Here is an 18,516-nt window from a genome sequence, read left to right on the forward strand (position 1 = left end):
ACAGAAAGATGAAATAGACATAGCGCAAATGTCAGACATGGAATTCAAAACAATGGTGGTAAAGAACCTCAATATACTCGACATCCTTAAAATCAACTATGACAACCTCCAAGGAAGTTACCAGCAGCTCCAAGAAGGTTACAGGGAACTTGCAGAGAACTACACCAGCATAAAAAAAGACATAGAAACTGTTAACGAGAACCAGGAAGAACTGAAGAATTCAATCTCTGAACTGAAAAACACAGTAGAATCAGTAAAAAGCAGACTAAACGAAGCAGAGGATCGGATTAGTGAGTTAGAAGATAATGTAGAGAAAAACTCCCAGACAATACAACAAAATGAAAAAAGATTGAAAAAATATGAACAAGATGTAAGGGAATTACAGGATAGCATGATAAGAAATAATATCAGGATCATAGGAATTAGAGAGGGAGAAGAAAAGGACCATGGAATTGAAAAACTGATATGAGAAACATGACAGAAAATTTTCCGAACCTGATGAGAGAAAAAGTTATACAAGTTCAGGAAGCACAGAGAGTTCCAATGAAGAGGAACCCCAAAAAACCCACTCCAAGGCACATCATAATTAAAATGGCAACATTTCAAGACAAATAGAGAATCCTAAAAGTAGCAAGAGAAAAACAGCAAATAACATACAAGGGAGCTCCGATAAGGCTATCAACTGATTTCTCAACAGAAACATTACAATCCAGAAGGGAATGGTCAAAAATATTTCAAGCAATGAAAAACAAAGGCCTACAACCAAGAATACTCTACCCAGCAAGGCTCTCAGTCAAAATAGAAGGTGAAATAAGGAGTTTCTCAGACAAAGGAAGGCTGAAAGAATACATCTCCACCAAACCAGCATTGCAAGAGATGCTAAAGGGAGTGTTCTAAGAAAAAAGAAGAACAAAAGAGGAGAGGAACAGAGGTACAAAGGGCAATGAATAAATACACATCAATAATAACCTTAAATGTAAATGGATTAAATGCTCCAATTAAAAGACATAGGGTAACGGAATGGATAAGAAAACAGGACCCAAATATTTGCTGTCTACAAGAAACACACCTCAAAACAAAAGATTTACACAGACTGAAAGTAAAGGGATATAAAAAAATATTCCAAGCAAATGGACCGGAAAAAAAAGCCGGGATAGCAGTCCTCATATCAGACAAAACGGATTTCAAAGCAAGGACAATAAAAAGAGACAAAGAAGGACATTTCATAATACGTAAAGGAACAATCCATCAAGAATATATAACACTGATAAACATATATGCACCCAACATAGGAGCACCCAAATACATAGAGCAAATACTAGAAGACCACAAAAAGGATATCAACAACAACACACTCATAGTAGGGGACTTCAACACTCCATTATCAACAATAGACAGATCATCAAAGCAAAGAAAAACCAAGGATATACAGGCATTGAACAACACACTAAACCACATGGATCTAAATGATATATATAGAACTTTCCACCCCAAAGAAGCAAAATATACATTGTTTTCAAAGGCACATGGGACATTTTCAAAGATAGTCCACACGATAGGACACAAAACAAGCCTCAACAAATTCAAGAAAATTGAAATCATATCAAGCATCTTTTCAGATCACAATGCCTTGAAACTAGAAATCAACCTCAGAGAAAAAAATCAAAGACACCCAAACTCATGGAGATTGAATAACATGCTATTAAATAATGAATGGGTTAACAATGACATCAAAAAAGAAATCAAGAAATTTCTAGAAACTAATGATAATGAGCACACAACAGCCCAAAACCTGTGGGACACAGCAAAAGCAGTCCTGAGAGGGAAGTTCATAGCAATACAGGCATATCTGAAAAGGATAGAAGAATCTCAAATAAAAAACCTAACCATAAAGCTACAAGAACTAGAACAACAACAACAACAAACAAAGCCTAGGGCAAGAAGAAGGAACGAAATCATCAAGATCACAGCAGAATTAAATGACATAGAGACTAAACAAACAACCCAAAAGATCAACAAAACTAGGAGCTGGTTCTTCGAAAAAATAAACAAAATCAACAAGCCTCTAGCCAGTTTAATCAAGAAAAAAAGAGAGAAGACCCAAATAAACAATATCAGAAATGAAAGAGGAGAAATCACGACTGATACCACAGAAATACAAATGATAGTTAGAAATTCCTACAGACAACTGTATGACAAGAAATTTGACAATCTAGAACAAATGGACAAATTTCTAGAAACATATAACCTTCCAAATCTGAATCAAGAAGAAGTGGAAAGTCTCAACAGACCAATAACAAAGAAGGAAACCGAAACAGTCATCCAAAATCTCCCGGCACTCAAAAGCCCTGGACCGGATGGCTTCACAGGCAAATTCTACAAAACATTCAGGGAAGAACTAACTCCTATCCTCCTCAAACTATTCCGAAAAATCTAAGAAGAGGGAAAAATCCCAAACTCTATGAAGCCAGTATTATCCTAATCCTCAAACCAGGTCAAGACACAACAAAGAAAGAAAACTACGAGCCAATATCACTGATGAACATAGATGCTAAAATCCTCAATAAAATATTGGCAAACAGGATCCAGCAATACATCAAAAACATCATACACCACGATCAAGTGGGATACATCCAAGGGATGCAAGGATGGTTTAATATTCGCAAATCAATAAATATAATACATCACCTAAACAAAATGAAAGACAAAAATCACACGAGCCTATCAATAGATGCAGAAAAAGCATTTGATAAAGTACAACACCCATTTATGATGAAAACACTCAGCAAAATGGGAATAGAGGGAGCATACCTTAACATAATTAAGGCTATATATGAGAAACCTGAAGCGAACATCATACTCCATGGACAAAAACTGAAAGCATTCCCCCTGAAATCAGGAACTAGACAAGGCTGTCCACTCTCTCCATTACTATTCAACATAGTGTTGGAAGTCCTAGCCACAGCAATCAGACAAGAAAAAGAAATAAAAGGCATCCAAATTGGGAAGAAAGAAGTAAAACTATCACTATATGCAGATGACATGATAGTATACCTAGAAAACCCTATAAACTCCACTAAAAGACTACTCGATATAATAAGTGAATTTGACAATATAGCAGGGTACAAAATAAATATACAGAAATCTAAGGCATTTCTGTACACCAACAATAAAATAGCAGAGACAGAGACAAAAAAGAAAATACCATTTACTATAGCAACAAGAAAAATAAAGTACCTAGGAGTAAACTTAACCAAAGAGATAAAAGACCTGTACTCTGAAAATTATATAACATTGAAGAAAGAAATTAAGGAAGATACAAATAAATGGAAGCAAATACCATGTTCTTGGATGGGAAGAATCAACATCATCAAAATGGCCATACTACCCAAAGCAATTTACAGATTCAATGCAATCCCTATTAAAATACCAATTACATATTTCACAGACCTAGAACAAATACTCCATAAATTCATATGGAACCAAAAAAGACCCCGAATACCAAAAGCAATCTTGAGACAGAAGAACACAGCAGAAGGAATCACAACACCAGATATCAAACAATACTACAAAGCCACTGTAATCAAAACAGTCTGGTACTGGCATAAGAACAGACATATAGATCAGTGGAACAGAATAGAAAGTCCAGAAATAAACCCAGGCCTCTATGGTCAACTAATATTTGATAAAGGAGGAAGGAACATAAAATGGAGTGAGAAGAGCCTCTTTAACAAATGGTGCTGGGAGAACTGGACAGGGACCTGCAAAAAATGAAACTAGACCACCAACTTACACCACACACGAGAATAAACTCAAGATGAATCAAAGACTTAAATGTAAGCCGTGACGCCATCAAAGTTCTAGAGGAAAACATAGGCAAGAAAATATCAGATATCTCATGTAACAATTTCTTCACGGATACATCTCCTAAAGCAAGAGAAATAAAGGAAAAAATAAATAAATGGGATTACATCAAACTAAAGAGTTTCTGCTCAGCAAAAGAAAACATCAGCAAGATGAAAAGGAAACCAACCATATGGGAAAACATATTTACCAATGACATCACAGACAGGGGACTGATTTCCAAAATATATAAAGAGCTGATACGACTCAACATCAAGAAAACAAACAACCCAATTAAAAAATGGGCAAAGGACCTGAACAAACACTTCTCCGAAGAGGACATACAGAAGGTCCATAGACACATGAAAAAATGCTCAACATCATTAGCCATCAGAGAGATGCAAATAAAAACCACAATGAGATACCATTTTACACCAGTCAGAATGGCCATCATCAACAAATCAACAAACAACAAGTGCTGGCGAGGATGTGGAGAAACGGGAACCCTGCTGCACTGTTCGTGGGAATGCAGACTGGTGCAGCCATTATGGAAAACAGTATGGAATTACCTCAAAAGATTAAAAATGGAACTGCCTTTTGAACCAGCGACTCCACTACTAGGATTATACCCGAAGAATCTTGAAACACCAGTTCAAAAGAACTTATGCACTCCTATGTTCATTGCAGCACTGTTTACAATAGCTAAGTGCTGGAAACAACCTAAGTGTCCATCTGTAGATGAGTGGATCAAAAAACTGTGGTGCATTTACACAGTGGAGTACCATGCAGCAGAAAGAAAGAAGGAACTCCTGTCATTTGCAACAACATGGATGGAACTAGAGAGAATTATGCTTAGTGAAATAAGGCATGCAAAGAAAGAAAAATACCGTATGATATCACCTAATACAGGAAACTAAAGAACAACACAAACAAAGGAACCAAATAGAACGAAGAGCAGAATAGCAGTCAATAGGGGGGAGGGGAGAGGGAGAGAAGGGGGATAAGGGAAGAGTTTAGTCAAAGAACATATATAAATGATCATGGACATGGACAACGGGGAGGGATATGATTGCGGGAGAGGGGGTGGGTTGGGTGGGGTAGAGAAATTGGGGGAAAAGGGGACAACTGTAATTGAAAAACCAAAATAAAAAACAAAAACAAATGAACAAACAAATAAATAAATAAATTATTTAAAAAATCATAATAATAATTTGGGATAAAGAACTTATTTATAAACTGGAGAGTGGCTACTTTGAAAACTCATTGCTGACTCTACCAGAAAGCATGAAAGACGAACTCCACCTTTCCAAAATATAGCACCCGACAGAGATCCTTGATGATGCCAGGCAGTTCTGTGATCTTCTCTCGGCATTCTTCAAACTGAGCAGCCACGCTATAGCATTTGCTTATGTGCCCACACACCTGCAGACAACACCAAGAGGGGGGTGGTGGGGTGAGGAGTCACAGGTATAATTCTTTAAGACGATGGGAATCAAATCAGCAGATTTGTGAATAATGCTTAACAGTATATACAATGCTCCAAAATTAAACAATTATTCCTATTAAATTGCCAGTATTTCTGGTTAAGATTTCCTGTAGATAAAGGTTGGCATATCACGGCCACTATCGAACATGGGTGAAATCAACCATGGCCTGTCATTATATGACCAGGGAGCTAAAAATGGTATTTTACATTTTTAAAGAGTTATTTAAAAAAAAAAAAAAAACAGAAATATTCAACGGAGATTGTATGCAGCCTAAAAGCCCCAAATGTTTACTCCCTGGCCTTGTATTAAAATGTTTGCTGACCTCTGGATTAAAATATTTTTGTCCAGCTTATTACACTGTAGAATCATAATTCTATTTATGTACTACACTTCAAAGTAGAAGATGAAACTCAAAAAGCCTATACTCAATTGTTTAATACACACATCCCAAATTTTGCTGGCATAAACAAAGGGCCACATAAAAAGATGCATTCTACAATGATCTTACTGAATTGTTGATGGATTTTCTATCAAAGAATTCAACTATTATAACCATAACAGAAAGTAAGCCAATTAAAATACTAGGGACGGGGGAGGAAGGTAGATAAGGAAATTGGGGAAGGAGGTGGAAGATAACTGAATAAAAACAGCAAAACAGCAAATATTTGAAACCGGGTAATGGGGACATAAGGGTTCATTATACTAGTCTATATTTAAAGAAAAAAGACAACAGATCACAAGTGATTTACTGCAGTGGTTCTTAAAGTGTGATGCACAGATCATCATTATCACCCGAGAACCTAATAAAAAAGTATATTCTCAGGCCCCCACCCCAGACCCACTGAAATCAGAAACTCGGTGGGCAGAAGATGGAGAACTGATGCTCAGAAACCTGTGGTTTAATCAGCCCTCCAAGTGGTTTTCATAGATGTTAGAGTCTTAAATACAAGTATAGTTTAATTTTCTTAGAACCAGATGTTTTAGCCTCACCTGTACTGACATGTCACTTGGTTTACTAGAACGATTCAAAACAGCCACACAGCGACTAAATGCCTCTTGTAATACCTGCAGAGAAAGAAGCCAGCCATTAAGTTCCCATTCTGACTTGAAGTCTGAAAACCCTTTTCTGGGAAAAATAAAATATTAATAACCTTTCAATATTAGATACCTGGTATGTGAATGTTTGCTCAATCAACATTTGTTAAATAAATAAGTAAACAAAGGATTCCTAAATGTTTCTTTTAAACTGGTCTCAATTAGATACTTCTAACAATGCTCAGCTTACCAATTTTGAATCCAATACCCTCCAATTCACATTATGAAATAAAGCTCCAATTCTACCCTTAATTTTGGTACTAGAATATAAGGAATATAATGTTGTTATCTGTTGGCATAAATTAAACAAACTATTATCAACTGTTTGTACTTGGTGAATTCTCTCTTGCCAAGCATCATACAATGTACCTAAACTAGCTTGAAAGTAAACACAAAGGTCGTTTCATGTTACCTCAATTCCATTTTCCCTTCTGAGCTCTTCAGCATTGAGGGCTGAGCAGTTGACAGTATGGAAAGCTAGCTCTACAGCAGCAGGCAACAAAGGTGATTCTTTTGAGAAGAGGAAGTCATCTGAAGTTTCCATTGTTATAGTCCTAATTAGCATGGGGTATCCTGCATATTTATAAGGCTGTAAGTCTGAAACAACCAAAGGTGTTGGGAAAACAGAAAAACAAAAACTGATCATGCCATGACTTTAATTTTGACACTGTTCAATTACATTGCCTTAAAAAAAAAGGATAAAATATTCAACATCTTAACCTGGCTGGTTTAGCTCAGTGGATTGAGCGTCGGCCTGCGAGCTAAGTGTCGCTGGTTCGATCTTCCAGTCAGGGTACATCAGAGAAGGAAAACTCTGACTCCAAAAAACCTCCGCTGCCTTGCGGCATACCTCTTCAGGGGAAAGGCTAAGGGAGTAAACCCCGACAGAAAATCCGGAGCCGGAGTCCCTAAGGCGGTTTGACGTTGTAGTCAACACCGGCAACTCCTGCGGCGCACCTGAACCCAAGCTGTATTGACTCCGTCTTTCCCTTGGATCCTTCAGCTGCGAAGAGAGGGGGGGTCTGCTGCATGGGCAACAGCAGACCCTCCATATTACCCTGCCCAGGCTCTGTAGCTTCAGCGTCATCGCAAGATGTCGATTCAACACGGGAGGAGACAGATACTACCATGTCACTCCCGAGTCGGACTGCACAGCCATTCTCGGCGGTGCAGATAGACTCTTAAGAAGCTACACCATCGTCTCTCGAGACGGACGGCTGCCGACGACGACGACGACGACGAAATGTCTCCTAATTCTAGTTTATAAAAAGAAATTAAAACAAATATACATTCCCTGGATCTTTTCTAGAAAACTTGTTTTGTTGATTTCTTTAAAATGTTTCCACAAGTAAAAGGGTATTTTCTGGTATAGTAACTGAATTTAGTGTGCAGTGGTTTTGATCCCCCACATAATATTTACTTTATATATTGTCCCTGTGCTCTTTGTAACTTTTCAACTGATCATAGACAGCAAGATATTGCCAACACACCCAAAATCGTATTAACAATTGTGATATTCTTTGTAAAGAAAAGATAGTTGAGAGACACTTGATTTCAATGTGAGTAAATATTTTATATTCTATTTTCTGAATAACAAGTGTGCTTTTCTCGTCGTCGTCGGCAGCCGTCCGTCTCGAGAGACGATGGTGTAGCTTCTTAAGAGTCTATCTGCACCGCCGAGAATGGCTGTGCAGTCCGACTCGGGAGTGACATGGTAGTATCTGTCTCCTCCCGTGTTGAATCGACATCTTGCGATGACGCTGAAGCTACAGAGCCTGGGCAGGGTAATATGGAGGGTCTGCTGTTGCCCATGCAGCAGACCCCCCCTCTCTTCGCAGCTGAAGGATCCAAGGGAAAGACGGAGTCAATACAGCTTGGGTTCAGGTGCGCCGCAGGAGTTGCCGGTGTTGACTACAACGTCAAACCGCCTTAGGGACTCCGGCTCCGGATTTTCTGTCGGGGTTTACTCCCTTAGCCTTTCCCCTGAAGAGGTATGCCGCAAGGCAGCGGAGGTTTTTTGGAGTCAGAGTTTTCCTTCTCTGATGTACCCTGACTGGAAGATCGAACCAGCGACACTTAGCTCGCAGGCCGACGCTCAATCCACTGAGCTAAACCAGCCAGGGCTAGCTAAGAAGTGAAAGGTATAAAATAAACATTTTGGGCCTTTCTATGAAAAATACTCTTTTTCTGTACCTAAAATACTATTTCAAGAGCCTTTTGCAATAATAATTGTAATTCTAATAAAATATGCAGTAGAAACAAGTAACATAATAGAATTAGCTGGAGGGTAAATTAAAATTCTAAAACAACACATGCCTTACCTTCTTTATGACGGTTGAAGAGAATGCTCTGTGTTTTCAGAATTAAAATTATATTCTCTGGATCTGGTCCGTCCACTATTTTTGCTGATTTGGTACATAAAAATTCATATGCTTTATTTACTTTTTCAAACATTTCCTGCATGTAACCAAAGATGATTTACTTTTAATTTGGAAGATCTCAAATCACAACGAAAATAGAACATAGCTGGTTTATATTTTACCAATAACTTCTTTATATTTTGTTTTGGTATTTTTACATTAAGAAATTCATTCCAGCCCTGGCCGATGTGGCTCAGTTGGCTGAAGCATCACCCTATGAATAGAGTTCGCAGGTCTGATTCCTAGTCAGGGTACATGCCTAGGTTGCCAGTTCAGTCCCTGGTGGAGTCCCCAGGTGGGCGCTTACAAGAGGCAATCGACAGATGTTTCTAACACTGATGTTTCTGCCCTCTTTCTTCCTCCCTTTCCCCCTCTGTAAAGTCAACAAGCATGTCTTCAGGTAAGGACAAAATAAATAATTTTTTTTAAAAAAGAAATTCATTCCAACTGTAACTTAGCTGGTATACTTTTAAGGCGACACTCCCACCCCCACCCCCCCACCCCCGGCAAATAGCTATTCAATAATCTCAATACCACTTACTGAAAATGTCTTCCACACTAGTTACACCATAAGTATTACATTAAATTGCCACACGCTGGAGATAGTTTCTGAGTTATTATGAGAACAATTATGGTAAGAGTTTCATTGAGTACTATGGCAGACCCTGTGCTAAGTGCTTTACAAACATTACTTCATTTAATCCTCCAAACAGCCGTGTGATGTATTATTATCCTCATTTTTTAGACATTAAATTACTTTTCCTAGAGTCATTGTCAACCGGTGATAGAGCTAAGACATCCAGATCTAATTCCTAAATCCATGCTCACAAACCACTACACTACATTATGTTCCTTAATCTATATGTTGATTCCTGTGCCAGTATCACATTTGCTGTTGTAGCTTTATACAATATTATAACATCTGGTAGGTTAAGTCTAGTAATTTAATACTGATTCCAAATTTCTTCCTATATTGATTGTTCTCTCTCAAAACTATCCCAGGCTTTTTATTTAAAATGTCTTAAGTATACAAAAGCAGCATCTTTTCAATGCTGTCTTACCATTCCAGAATATTGTCTGTCTCTAAAAACAACAATGAATTTGAAACCAGTGGAAATTACTACACATCACTAACAATAGACTATCAGTCCTAGTTTTAGTAGTTCTTATCTGATTTCATCTTTTATGAATTGATATTTTAAAAGAAAGCTGGAAGAAGCAGGATTAGGGAATGCTGGCAGCAGATGACTTTAAGTCTGAACCAAAATTTCTACTTTTTCAGTTAGATATGAAATTGAATATCATTAGAAAAAAAATTATCCCTGGCTGGTGTGGGTCAGTGGATTGAGCACCAGCCTGCAAATCAAAGGGTCGCCAGTTTGATTCCCAGTCAGAGCACATGCCTGGGTTGAGGGCCAGGTCCCCAGTTGGGGGCACGTGAAAGGCAACCACACATTGATATTCCTCTCTCCCTTTCCCTCTCTCTAAATATAAATAAAATCTTTAAAAATAAAAGAAAAAGAAATAAAATTATACAAAGCAATCTGGATGGCAATAGCATCATCTACACATGAATTAAATTCAACCATAAACCTGTCAATTATTTATGTGACTGCCAATTAGTTAATTATCAAACAGACATGGGAAAGGAGAAAGAAGAAAATCCCTAAGTTACTAATCTCAGGGGCAGTCTTTCTGGTAAACTGAGGGAGGACCACTCACGCAGAAAACATGGGCTAGAAGATAAACACACACTGGGCATGTATTATGAGGCAAATATTGGCACAAAGGATGAGTGAATCTGTTCTCTGTCTAAAACAGAATAGAGTAAAAGGATGTCAACCCAAAAGCTTTAAGTCCAAAGGTAGTACATACCCTTCCTTCTGGATTCTTATCAGGATGGTATTTTTGTGCAAGTCTGAAATAAGCTTTTCTAATCTTGCTCTCATCGTGCCTGTCAAATAGGAAAATTATTTTATGAATACACTAAGGTGCAAGAAAAAAATCTACACAATCATCTAAAATGATATTGTAAGAACCTTACTTTATTGTATATAATCATATATTAGGTGTCAAATTAAACCCAGTTAAATTTAAGTTTATCCTTTATATGTTATCATCACATACTAAAAATAAAACCTAAATTTTTCCTATGCAAAGTTATCATTCACTTCCAATTATAAAATAATATTTTGGGTTTGAAGAACTAAGAAATTATTTAAAAAGTAGTTTTCCAAAATATCATTTTGAACTCTAGAATTCTAAGTTATTTTAAGTATAGAAATTCAGTCTATACTTAAGAAAATGTCTTTTAAACTATAGTATTTTCCTCTAACATATCTATTCTACTATAAAACTTCACTGATAAAGTGAATCTGCAATCCTTTCTAAGCATCTGTCATTTAGTGTCTCAGGCATATTTCTATAAAATCTCTTCCTCATGCATAACACAAACTGCAAGAGGAAGGGGAAGATAACACTGAAAATAACTCACGGTCCTTGTCCTTGAGGGAGATTAAGCACTTCATAAGCATCATCTATTGACATTGTAGGAGGCTTCTTTTCTACTTCCTTCTTCCAGGCCTCAAGGGTATCTTTTAGAAGCTTAACCTTAAAGACAGAGAATTAAAATGAAAATGATTTCAGAATATAATTTATAAGTTGTAGAATTCTGGTGCTATATTTATTTAAATTGACATTTCTAGGCCATACAATTCAAAATTTTCTGAACTATAAGTAGCACTGTTGAATAGTTAGCAAGGTGTTTGCTACAGGGCTACATTCTTCTGTTTTTAAAGTGATATTTGTTAAAGAAACATTCAGAAAGTACAAAAAATTCTGAAATTAGTAGGTAATATACTGTAATAAGAAAGAAAGCACTATATGATGGCATGCTTCTCAAAGTGACCCAACATAGTTACTGGTATGCAGGCATTTGGAAAACATGAGGAAGAGTGTACATAAGGGAGTGTGGGTAGCAGGTGAGCAGAGAGCAACATTTACTGAATGCCTATCTGCCAAGGAACTAGGTGCTCTACAGATGCAGGTTTAATTCTTGTATAAAATCTCAATAATACATGAACACTGATTTCGAGACAGTTACATGTTTCCCAGTTAATAATTGATGGAGCTGCATTCAAACCTAGGTCTGACTAAAAAGCCCATTCTTTCTCAACTATCTCATGCTAAATCGAGAAAAAGCACAGACTCTACCTGCCTCCATTTAGTCAGAGCACTGTAAAGAGGCAGTGACTTGTGGTACAAATGCAGTTGTTCTGAAACCTTTTGATGGTAAGGATCACGATACACCCTCTGCTATAGTAACAGTCCAACAACAGGTGCCAAGGCCTACTTTTTTCCTGGATTCCAGTTAAATATCCAAAGGCTCAAGCTGGAAAGGTCCCAAGGGCACTGTGGGTGGGCAGGCAGGCAGTAGAGACTACTACACAAATAAGCAGGTCACACTTACTACCTCCTACGTGTGCCAGGAATTGTGTTATTTTATGTGAATTCTCACTTAATCTCCCTAACTACCACATGAGACAGCTGGTATTATAAGTAGTACTAGTACTATTACCATAACAGAGGTTTAGAGAAGTCAAGCAAGGTACTGAATGTTATATAATGGTCGAAATGAGACTCAATCCCACACTGCCTAACTCCAACATTTGTGAATTTAATCAATCTGCTATAAAGAGACAAGCTTCCACCAAGCTATTATAGTATATAATTGTGTTACATACATGAAATTAAGTTTGTTCTTGTCACAGAAGATCGAGATTGTAAAATTCCTAATACTCCCTCAAAAAACTATTGTTCAGTTTGGTATGTACCCAAATATACTGAACTATACTCGGAGCTATACAGTGCTTAAAGTAAGAGGGTACATATACTTAAGGAAATTTGTCTTTCTTATCACAGAAGAAGGAAATACCCAGAAGTGATTAGAGGCTATTTTTATATTTTAAGAAAGCACAAATTAATCTGCTAACTTACCGGGTCTTTAATTGGCCAATCTGGAAATCGGAGTGTATCACAAAGTTGTTTGAGGTAATAAATATTACAAAATAGTTCATTTTCTAGTTGTGGATAGTTGATAACTGGGATGGGACAATATTGATAAAGTGCTCTCGTGTTACTCTGAAGACGAGGTGTGAAATCAGCAAGATGGGCAGCAATCTTCTCTATCATGAGGCGCCTAGAATTATAAAAATCTCCAAGCATTATGAACTGATTATTTGATTTTAAAGAAAAGATAAAGACAGGTAATCATGCAAGATAACTACATGGATCTTCTTTAGGGTAACTCCATTATTTAGAAAACCCTGAGAATGTTACTCAGGGTATTCTAAACTTACTATGTAAAAACTCTCAATCGATATAAACTTATTTGTAATACTTAACTACAAAAAAGACCACAGATAAAAAGGCTGACTATTGCCAGTCGTTCCTATTTAAAAAAATCAGTCATGAAATGGTCAAATGGTATGAAATCTTCATGCAGCACATGGGCATAGTCAGGGAACTCCAATTAGCTATCATCCTAGGGAAGCGCACTACATGGTTTTATTTTAGGTATTTGCCACAACCTAGGATCTAGCCCTCATTTAAGCAGAAACTTGATTTGATCAGTACTCATATTAATCAATCTAATCAACTGCAGGAGAAAAATATTACATAGGAAAACTGTGTTGTAAACATTTTCATATCCCTATACATTTTTTACCAATGAAAAATATGACTATCATAGAGAATATATTCAAATTGGTGGCTAGCATATGCCAAGTCTATCGGTCAACTATTGGAGAATCCAAATAATAACCAGCAGTGAAATCAGCCAAAGGAGAGTGAACAACTGACTCAGAAGATCAACTGTCATCATCCAGCTAAGCCTGAGTGAGGTGTTCTCCACAGAGGGGCCCTGACACTGGAATTATGAAGTAGCTAAGTCCTTCCTGCACAGAGCCTGTCTGAACACTGATATCCGCTTCTGGGCTTTTCCTTTTTCTTGGTTTCCATAGGCTTTTCCCATGGCATTCTTCTCCTAATAAGGACATTCGTTAGGAATGCAAACCTCCAGATTAAGGTCAAAATGTTCTGGCTATGGAGCCCTCATTCTAAAATGATTTTAGATATCTCTGGTCCTGTCCATTTTACGTGGGCATAGTTTTTAATTAGTGGAGCACAGTTCTATTTCCAAATATCCAAAAAGTACGTCTTGATTTTATCTCCCTATATTCCATAAATATATATTAGTTCTTTGCCTAAAATTTTGTCAGTTCTACAAACTGACTTAAGAAGCACCAGTGATTAATAGGGTCTACCTTTATATAAAGCTCTATTAAGGTCACAGTAATATTGTCAAATCATGTCAGAATTGAAAAAAAACCTATGGCTTTGTCCCTTGATTTGGTATCAATGACTACTGTAGCTTTAGATTATGCAACCAGTAAAAGCAATTCTTTTAAGGAAACAAACCAGATAGCAAAGATTCTGAATATAAGACACAACTGACTTGCTACCTACCTCATTTCACTGCTCCAGATTGCTTCTGGAGTGTCAAATTCTCCAAGAAAAATCTCGGAAAACTTTTCAGGCTCATAGTTTTCTAAGTAACAAACCATTGCTTCTGGCAGGATGTGTCCAAGTATACTTCTTTGAAAAATATCTTGTCCTTTTGTCTTTAAAACAAAACAAAATGTAGTCAGAAACACTAAAGCTATTTTTCAATTTTCCAGCGAACATTTAAGAAAGGAGAACAACTGGAACAAATTGCTTTTGTACTTTGGAAATTTAGATAGAAAATGTGAAATGAAAGGTTTCTGGTATAAACTGGTTTCGCAAGAGGTCCAAGATGGAACTAACACCCTCCAGCCCTGCAGGAGTCTTAACCCCTCAGGTGTCAGGGGCTGCCAAGTGGCCTTTGACCTGGGATAATAGCAATGGACAACACAAGGACGACACGGACAAGACTTACATCAATTATTGTGTTACATTATTGGCTGCAGTTCCTACTTGTACCGCTTCTGTTTTCAAAATCAAGTCAGTCCAGAAAACCAAGATTTTAAAGAGTCTTTCCTCATGAAGGGTGGCTAGGATTTACATGTAAAATTTCTATCAAAGTAAGTATAATTAACTGTACTAAAAACCCCATATTCTCTGGCTGGCCAAATGGAGTCAGGGTAATGATCATACTTAATCATACTAAATATTTAAATGCATTTCTCTACCTGACGGAAATAAACCCTAAAGACGGTAAGTACTTCTCTTATTTCCTTCTAGGCAAATAGAGGATGTTTGATTTCTCTAGGATCTGACAAAGAGTGCGGGGTGTCCAGGGGTCCCAAACATGGTTTTACCACTTAGTGCAAAGGAACGTTAGATTATGAATACTTTTCAGGCTTTTAGCTAATAAAAGCCATAAATTCACTATCTGTTAAACTGCAGGGTAAAAAATTGCTTGTCTGTTCTTTATATTACTATTATTTAATAATTCCTGCATCCAGAATTCTGCTATAAACAAACACCACTTCGTTGTAGTTGTTAGGTGAAATGACATACTGGGTTGGCTAAAAAGTTGTTTTTAACTTCATTCAAAACAATTTTGTTAGATTGCATTGTGACAACTATCTTATCAGCAGACATTAAAAAAAATAAAAAATTGATGGATTTTTGTGTAGCCATTTTAATATTGAAGATGGAAGAAAATACACATTTTCAGCATATTATACTTTATTATTTAAAAAGAAAGGTAAAAACACAACTGAAATGCAAAAAAAAAGATTCATGCAGTGGACTGAGAAGGTGCTGTGATTGATCAAACACATCATAAGCGGTAAGTTTCGTGTTAAGAGATTTCTCACTGGACAGTGCTCCACAATCAGATAGACCGGTGGAAGTTGATAGTGATCAAATCGAACATTAATTGAGAACAATCAATGTTATATCATGCAGGAGATAAGTAATATACTCAAAATATCCAAATCAATAAAGTTATAGGTAAAAATGAAAATTTTGTCCTTTACAGAAAAAACTAAATGGCATTTTTGGCCAACCCAATATATAGTACCTCATATAAAATTTGAAAAAAAAGATTACATATGCATAACTGCACACACAAAAAGGAAAAAAAAACATGCCCAAAATGACTAATACTACATTAAAGTGGTAGCATTAGAGGCAACTTTTAAAAACTCTTATATTCTCATTTTCTATTTGTATAAAGCTATGAAAACTACTGTCACAGGCATCACTTTAATATTAATAGACAGAGATTATTTTCTAGTGCTTCGCTGGCTACTCTACAGAACACGAAGTTTAATCTAGTGTCAAGGTGGTATAACATTTCCTGGTTAGTCTCCTAAACAATGGTCTGTTTTTGGTTTATTATTGTGCTCTCAGTAAAATCTGAAAATCAATGCTCCATGAGAAAAGCCTAACAAAATTTGAATCACCCTTCAGTTATGTATTGACAATAACAATCTCTCAAGTGTACATATAAAGTTTCAGGTTGTCAAAGCTGCCCGAATTAAGTCTCATCTTTTTCTGGATTCATACTCTTCCTCCTCAGTAAAATGGCAAGAACACTGGAAAGCACCTAAAAAATTAAGTAGCTTCAAAAAAGAAACTTAACACTTCTGCCATATTAGAATCAGAACAGAAAGAAAGTTGAAGTCAGACTGAATGTTAGCTGATTATATGAGACTCAGGTATAGAATGAATTATTTATGAAAATTTATCCAAATTTTATGTAAAGGAAATAAGTTATATTCACAGTGGTGTCAGGTTACAATTGACATCTTCAATTTCAATATTAAGTCTAATGAACAATATTTATTTTCATATAAAAATTATTAGCTTAGACTTTCGATATGTAAGGTACCATAAGGAAATGTAAAAATGAGTTAAAACAATCCCTGCCCTCAGGCACTAGTAATTTAGTAAACATACACAGCTCAGGAAACTTTGTTGCCAAGACAATTTACCCAGTGTGAAATTATGTATTCAAAGGATTCATCTGGCTTACCTCCTCTGACTTGAAAGCCTGTTTGGTATGTGTGTACTTCAAAAATCTAGGGGGAAAAAATTACTTATCAGGCACAGGAATTGATTTAGATTTAGTAACCTTGGTTTTCTAAAGATGAGATCTTTATATATAAATAGAAGCCTTAAAAGGCAACTTATAAATTCATATTGACAAAATATTTAATTTCTAATTAAGGTAAGAATTTAAATGATTTAGAAAGGTTTTAAAATTATGGTTATACTATCCAATATTGAGAAAAAAACAATGTAAAATCGCATGCACAATGTGAATATGGTTACATTAAATACATATATTAAAACACTAGACAATAAAATTATGTTAGATTTGGTAAGGTGGTTTAATACTGAGTAATTTCCCTCTATTCTTCTAATTTCTAAATTTTAAGATGTATAAACTACTTTTATAATAAAAAATTTAATAAAATCAATGATGTACTCACACACACACAACACACGCACACAATCATTTAATCTCTCCACATACAATTCAAACAATAACTTTAAATAGATTACAATTAGAGTTCTTACCGAGCCACAGGAAGCACATTGGAACCTGTATACATCATGATAAAGAAAAATACTCCACTAAGATAAAGACGAGGTAACTGTGGATTATCTTGCATGATGTGGTATAACAAAATAGCAACCTTCTCAACAAGGATAGGGTCAAAGGTCAGCAGTAGCTAAAAAAGAAATAAAATGTTTTGTTATTGGGTTGTAAAAAACTTGCAATTTCATTATTCAATTTAGGTTTATGTGTTTTTGTGCTGAGATTATAGTTTCTTATAATGTAGTAATTATAAAATAGAAATCTGTGGGACTTAGTAAGCTTGTCTATCAGACTCCAAAAAGATTTGAAAAACGATTCATTTTACATGTAATTCAGATAGATATAAAATACTAGAATTGATCAAAACCTATTCAGAAAACATCCAAACATGCCTGGAGCTGTTTGACATGATTATAGGCAAAATTGTTTCTTGTGCAGGAATCTTATGACAAAAAAGAAACACAGCCACACTGTGGACTGTTTTTAGTTCAGTTGAGTAGAAGGGAAGCATCCCCTAAAGAAGCCTTGAGAATTCAAGGAGCACAGCAGAGGATGCAATCAGTGACAAAGCTCTAAATCTACAAGTGCAGGAAGAAGGCAGTAGTATTTCTGTTACCAGAAAGTACCAAAAGATGCGATATCTAGAAATTTGAGCTAGCAATACTAAAAAGGAATATCTGAGACCACACCAATGAATTTGGGCTAATAAAAATCATATAGCACTGCTAGAATAAACACTTCATAAAAAATTTAGGTTTTATCTTAATAATTAAGTGGCATTTCAATTTTCAATAAACAATTACTTCGAAAGAATCCCCAATTTGGTGTCAAATGTTACTAATAAAAAAATATTATGACAAAGAGTATACACTAGCTCAGGCTAGGTCAAGTTCTAGATTCAGATACAAGACTGAATAGCTATTTTTTTTTTTTTTTAATTGATTTGAGGGAGAGGAAGTGGGGAGAGAGTGAGAGAGACAGTGAGAGACATTGATTTGTTGTTCCACTTATGCATTCCATTTATGACTCTGCTGTGTGTCCTGACTGGGAATAGAACACACAACTTTTGTGTATC

General features: G+C 36.1%; 1 protein-coding gene across 1 annotated transcript in view; it reads right to left on the reverse strand.

The window, feature by feature from the left end:
• Nucleotides 1-18,516, reverse strand: part of DNAJC13 (DnaJ heat shock protein family (Hsp40) member C13) — a 118,832-nt gene that overhangs the window by 32,818 nt on the left and 67,498 nt on the right. The window contains exons 30-39 of the mRNA XM_090284338.1: nucleotides 17,420-17,574; nucleotides 16,872-16,917; nucleotides 14,372-14,526; nucleotides 12,842-13,043; nucleotides 11,340-11,455; nucleotides 10,721-10,799; nucleotides 8,747-8,882; nucleotides 6,838-7,022; nucleotides 6,321-6,395; nucleotides 5,146-5,265 (exon numbers count right to left, since the gene is read on the reverse strand). Of these exons, the coding sequence (XP_090140464.1) occupies nucleotides 5,146-5,265; nucleotides 6,321-6,395; nucleotides 6,838-7,022; nucleotides 8,747-8,882; nucleotides 10,721-10,799; nucleotides 11,340-11,455; nucleotides 12,842-13,043; nucleotides 14,372-14,526; nucleotides 16,872-16,917; nucleotides 17,420-17,574 (1,269 nt within the window). The remainder of the gene's footprint in view (nucleotides 1-5,145; nucleotides 5,266-6,320; nucleotides 6,396-6,837; nucleotides 7,023-8,746; nucleotides 8,883-10,720; nucleotides 10,800-11,339; nucleotides 11,456-12,841; nucleotides 13,044-14,371; nucleotides 14,527-16,871; nucleotides 16,918-17,419; nucleotides 17,575-18,516) is intronic.

Source organism: Furipterus horrens, unplaced genomic scaffold (assembly GCF_987537825.1).
Source record: "Furipterus horrens unplaced genomic scaffold, mFurHor1.1.pri manual_scaffold_7, whole genome shotgun sequence".
In the NCBI taxonomy this organism is placed as follows: Eukaryota; Metazoa; Chordata; class Mammalia; order Chiroptera; family Furipteridae; genus Furipterus; species Furipterus horrens.